This window comes from Rhea pennata, chromosome 2 (genome assembly GCF_028389875.1).
Source record: "Rhea pennata isolate bPtePen1 chromosome 2, bPtePen1.pri, whole genome shotgun sequence".
Taxonomy (NCBI): Eukaryota; Metazoa; Chordata; class Aves; order Rheiformes; family Rheidae; genus Rhea; species Rhea pennata.
In genome coordinates, this window is record NC_084664.1 from 58,045,537 (window position 1) to 58,051,536 (window position 6,000).

Here is a 6,000-nt window from a genome sequence, read left to right on the forward strand (position 1 = left end):
GACCACTAGGGCCACTGATCATCTGAGGAAACTGGGCAGAAGAGCAGAAAGTCTCCTCCTCCAGACTATGAATAAAATTTAGCTATGAGAGCTTTGCTAGTGTAACATCTGGAAAGGTACAGTGACCATAAAAAGCCAGTGTGGTTTGTTTACTGCATATAGTGCTTCCTTTGTAAAAAAAAGTAAGTATAAAATTGGAACACATTTGGTTAAACTTTTTTTTTTCTTTAACTGTCCAACATAATTAATTTATTTATCTGCCAAAATTTCTGAATTTGTTGCCTCTGAATAACATTACTAACACTTAAGTACATCCATAGCCAGATAATACTATGATAAAAATCCTTAATGAAAATGGATAATTATTAAAAAAACAGCAGCCCTTCACACATTTCTGACATAAAATGCAAACTTGTTTCTTAAGCTACATAATTGCTTAAATAATGTGCATAGTTACAGCATATCTTTACAGCAAGAAAGGGACCAATCTTACTGTAGGAGTTGTAATTAATTGTGAATTAACATGTTTTGGTTACCAGTCAAATAGAATCACCCTCACTTTGGTTAAAGGACTAAAAATCCAATTGCAGAAGGAGATAAATCTATGAGTGAAAACAAAATTTCCTGCTCACTGATCTAAATCAGTCATTTTAATCACTTTGATTAAATTCTGCCTGCTCTGCCTGGCTGTGCTTCTGGTTCAGTGGCTTTCCCAAGCTAGAGCAGAAGAAGGCATAATCTTGAGTCCCATCACTGATGTGCGCTTGCTTTAGATCACCCCGAGGAGGTGACCGTATATTGACATTGCCCATTTTGGACCATGTTGTGTCTCAGACTCCCTGCTATTACACAGCAGAAGGTGTTTGCTCATGCCCGCCCTGTGATTTCTTTGCATCTACATGAGATAAAGCAGCCCCCAACAACAGTGGCCTGGAACCTCTGTGGCTATTAGCTGTTGTAAGGATATAAAAACCAGCTATGATGAGCAAGAGGAAAACGCAGCTAGCTCAGCATCCTGCTTCTAACCGTGGTCAACAGCAGGCAGCATGGACGAAAGAGGATAAGACCATGGGAAGCTCTGAGCGCTGTGTTCCTCAAACAGCCTTCTGGCTGGCAGTGGCACGTAGCTTTGGGACTTCCTGAAACAGATGTTGTGTCCTTGCATTTAGTAGCCCTGTGCAGATTTTCCATCTAATGTTTTCCAGGCTGTGATGTGGGTGCTTTTTTCAGTAGTTCAATTGTATTCAGTCAGGTTCACCTGGGCCAAGCTTAATTTGCAGGATCTGTGCATGGCAGTACGGGTGAGCAAAGAATAATTGATATTGCAGTGAGAATATAGAAGCTGGCTTCTAAGTGGGAAAGAGGTGCAGAGTCATGAAGCTGAGAGATCTGCAGAATGCATTCAGCATAGACTGACAAGGACTTTCTTTCCAGAGCTAATGATCTTGAAGATTTAGCGAGCTGCACTTGAAGACAGAATTTATTCTCTGATGTTATCAGTGCCCTCGTAATTTGTGAGTGGCAGACTAAAGTGGGCCATAAAAGACTGTGGAAGGGCTATCAATAACCAAGAGAGAAAAATAGTCTGCATCTTCTAAACAGAAACAGTAATGAGTGCTGATGAATAGGCTGCAGAAAGTTAATGGTACAGTTTAGGCAGCTGAAAGAAGAGCAGGAGGAAAGGGGGGTGTCTGTGGCTCGCACTGAGGGTCATTTTGCAAGTGTTTGCTGTGTTGGCCTTGATGTGGGGTTTGGTAAGATCCTAACAGCAACACAGCGCTGTCCCATGGTGCTTTTCTCCATGAAGTTGTGGAGGAAAGCGTAGGGGCCAGGGAGCTGGGCCAGTGCAGTAACCAACAGCATCAGCGCATAGCCTAGAGGTTGTGGCTACTGCTGCAGCTCATCACATGCTATAAGACATGACTTTGCTGTGATTAAGAAAGACCTGCCTGATTCTTTCCTTCTCCTGCAGGCAAGTGTTTAGTCTTTTGTGGGGAGACTGGGCAAATTACCAGGTAGGATATTTCTCTGAAAGCCTATGCTGAAAAATTGAAACCTTCTAGCATAACCTCCAGGATCCGCTCAGTGCTCCCAGTAAAGACAAAGAAGCATTTCTGAAAAGTTCAAAGAGAATACAGAAGCTGATGTCTGCATGAGTTTACTTACCATTTGTCAAGCTCATCCTAAAGGGATGAAGTTTAGCTTGCACAGTAGCATGTAGGTCATCATTATATATCTCAGCGACATGTATTTATCCTCCCTGGAGGAATGACCAGATATTGAGGACCTTGTAAGTTTAACTTAGATATTGAGTCATGCACAAAATATTTAGATGTTTAACTGCATTTTTTATCCAAGTCCACAAATTAGTGAATTAAACTTCCCTCTCACCTGTGTGGTGGCTAGACTCCACTGGCTTCACTTTGTGCACAAGGAGAACAAAATGGGAGACAACTTAGGTAGTGTGCTGAAAGTCATGGCATGAAGTGGTGGTAGAGTTAAGATTATTACCTTGTGCTCAGCTCCATAAGGCACAGTGGTCAGAATGTGTTATCTAAACATGCAGTGACTGAAACTTAAAAATGGAACATTTATTAGGACATTTCCTGTAAATGCTGAGGAACATAACTACAATTGTTTGTTTTATTCCTTTATAAATGCTGTTTTGTTTCTCTGCCCCTCCACATTAGACCTCTGACTTGGATTGAAGAAAGAGGACCAGGGATGAGACGTGAAAAGAAAATCAACTTCTGTTTCACAAGTGGTTGCCTGGAGGACTTCCCTCAAGCCCCAAAGTCTGCTGTGGGCCTTTTCATGCAGGATCAGAACCTCTTTGCCAAAAAACTGCTGGGCCAGGTATCCAAGGAGGAGCTGGCTGCTGAGAAATGGCGAATTTTGCGGTGTCTTGACCTTGCAGAGGAGATCCAACAGCACTGTGAAAGGCCGGAGAAAATATGTTCCTGAGGATGCTCTTAGGGAAGAAGAGATGTGACAGCAGGAAGGGTGTAGGGTAGATCTCATCACACAGTTGGTATTTCTTCTTCATTACCTCCTCTTTGACTAGTTGTGACTCCTAGGCTCTCTGGCATGGCTGGAGAGCCTGGACCGTACCCAGTGCCTTTTGATGTGTGCCAGAAGTAGACAACACATTACCCTGCTCTGTCCTGCCAGACAGGAACCTAGGAACCTAGCAGCAGCAACTTTTCATAAGGTTGCTCCCAATAAATACAATTGGAAGTGTCGCTAAGAGCAGAATCTAGAGTACACCAAATATTAGACATGATTTCCCTTCCTATTTTTTTCCTCTTCTTTTTAGATATGTCTGAAAATGAGAGACATATAGCATATCTAGAATGAAACACAGAGTTTCTTTATTAGTATTTTATCCACTTCTTTACTTGATCTGCAGAACTTGTGCCATCACAGTCCTGACCTATTCTTCTAGATGCCCTGAACTATTCTGGGTGTTTGCTCTAATTAGTATTTGTGCCTTTGATTTTTATACTGGAAATCAACTAGCTTCAAACAGAATCTACACTGGTATCAGCCCCAAACAGAAGGAATGTCTTGTCTCTTAGTAGACAGCATCTTGAGTTCATTAACTCATTTTCTCTGGTACCCTGTGCCAGCATAGAAATCCATTTTTTCCAGCAATCAGAGATTAGTACAGTACATTAAACTAATGCATCATCTGCCTGCTTTCCACTTTATTTCGTTGTAATGGATCTAAGTATTTTTCTTATCTTGCACTGAAAGCAGGATGTATTTTCCTTCATTTGTGTTCTGCATCTGATTCAGCACATGAATAAATCACTCCTAAAAATAATATACATACTTAAAAAAATGAGAAGTAATACACTCCTGGAAACAGTGAAATTCAGTAGAAATAATGATAAAAATAGAGTTGAACCCTAAGAACTGGAGCAATTTGCAAATGTAGCTACGCAGTCATAGAGTATCATACCTGTGGGATGGATATTTGACATTTTATAGTAGTCCTAGGGATACATATGAAGACATTATCACTTCCCTGAAGAAGCATTTTGGTTTTGGGAGAAGTTTAAGCAGTGCACAAAATTATTAACAATTCCTCTGCTTCTTGCCTTTTACTTTCTAATTGCAACATCTAACTGTGTTAATGTAGCAAAAAACTTTAGTATGTGCAGTTGTTGCACTTCAAACACAGAAGGCAGCATCTCTTTACTACGCTATCATTTGGGCAAATTTTTAATAAGAAAGCATGTATATTGTAAACATATATATAATTACAACTAGTCAATACTGATACAAAAGTTCTTCCTTTAGGTTAATCATGTTTGTTGCAAAATTGGATACAGTGCAGTTAGAGCTTGGGACAGGGAAGGAAAGGCTGGGTATTTTTTTCCCAAACCAGTCAGATTTTAGGAGCAATTTGAGCTTGCTATGTGAATTAATTTCACTTACAAAATTCATTTAAATCTACTCTGTCTTGTCCAAATCAGTGGAAAGCCTCCTATTGACTTGAATGGACTGAAATCACTTGAGTTGCGAACAGGAGATATGCGAATGCAGATCATACGTTTTTTTACCCAAATGGACACAGTACTTGGCATTCACATTGATTTCTTTACTTATTGAAGAGACATTGCTTGAGTAAATCTGATGGTATTTGGGCGGGGAGGAGGTGGGGAAGTAGAAAGAGTTTCATACTGCCCAATTTCATGGCAAAATACAAAAGTTTGTCTCTGAACAAAATGAAATTGCAATCTGCTGTGTGTGTGTATCTCCTATGTATGGCAGCACACAAAATCTCCTGTTGCTTGACAAACTCCTCTGCTGTGACTACAGGGTGAATACCACTTGTACACGTGTTAGCGCAAACAGGTCATTGAAGAGGGATGGCAAAGGCAAGGGAGACGTCCCACTCCCCAGCTATGGGCAGCAAAATTAGCCACTGGGTCTCCTTTGGGCAGCGCAGTAGTTGGTGTAAGAGGTGTATAATGCCGTAGGGGAGGTACGTTCTCCTGGGGGGAATTCACAGGAGCAGGAGTGTAATGTTGTGTGGTGAATCGCGCTCTGTAGAGCCCTGTCTCTGTAGAGGGAGCCGAGGAAATTGTCCAGATCAGCTGAGGCGGATGCCCAGTGCTGGGGGGCCAACGCTCTTCCCCCCATCCGCACCGCTCCTCCCACCAAACCCCCTTGCGTACCGCTGTCTGCTCTGCCCTGCAGAGCCTGGAGCTTCTGCGTTGCTTTTTCTTCAGCAATGGGAAATTTGTTGACTTACCGTGTTGATTTGTATACAGGAGCTACTGGATGGCAAGCTTAAAATGTGCATACTGTTTAACCAGCTGTCAAACTTGCCAATAAAAGTATTGGAGCTCTTGATTATTCCTTTTAGTTCCCTGTGTCCTTCATTAGCAATTCCTGTTGTTTGTACTCGAAGTGTCTCTATCCCCACCAATTCTTTTCCCCCTTTCACTCCTCAAACCCTGTGAAATCCCGCCAGTGACTGCAAGCTGTGATCCTATTTGAAAACCCTCTCCTGTCTCCCCCTCCTGTTTTAAAGTTTTGAATACAAGTGTCTCACAGGTTGTGACCTTCGCTCAATTTGTGATTCCCTCCCACAAAACTCCTCCCTTTCTGGTTTCAGTCTGACTCTTGGCCACAAGCTCAGGCAAATTTTAATCTCAGTTGTGCACATCCAGTGCATTCCCATTTTCCCATTCAAAAGTGGTATATTTTAATGACCTTTTTGAATCCACTAAATAGAATCCACAATGGGTATTTGCAAAAGGTTTCCTTGTTGTTTATTAAACAGCTTGATCATAATAGAAATACTGTCAGAAGAGTTTTTCAGGTTCTATTTGACATAGTCTGAACCCAGTCAGTTTTTGGAAATAAAGAAGCATGAAAAAATAAGGTGTGACATGCACAGGTTAGTATATCCCATTCTTTGTAAATATCTGCTTTTCTGATTCTTGCCCTAAAATTCTCCCTGTTCCAGTGGGACACTACATGAAG

General features: G+C 41.5%; 1 protein-coding gene across 3 annotated transcripts in view; it reads left to right on the forward strand.

The window, feature by feature from the left end:
* Positions 1-5,367, forward strand: part of BLVRA (biliverdin reductase A) — a 30,768-nt gene extending 25,401 nt beyond the window's left edge. For all 3 annotated transcript variants that reach the window (XM_062567927.1, XM_062567925.1, XM_062567926.1), the window contains one exon: positions 2,691-5,367. In XM_062567927.1, coding sequence (XP_062423911.1) covers positions 2,691-2,964 — 274 coding nt within the window. In that variant the 3' untranslated portion in view covers positions 2,965-5,367. The remainder of the gene's footprint in view (positions 1-2,690) is intronic.
* Positions 5,368-6,000: the final 633 nt, after the last annotated feature.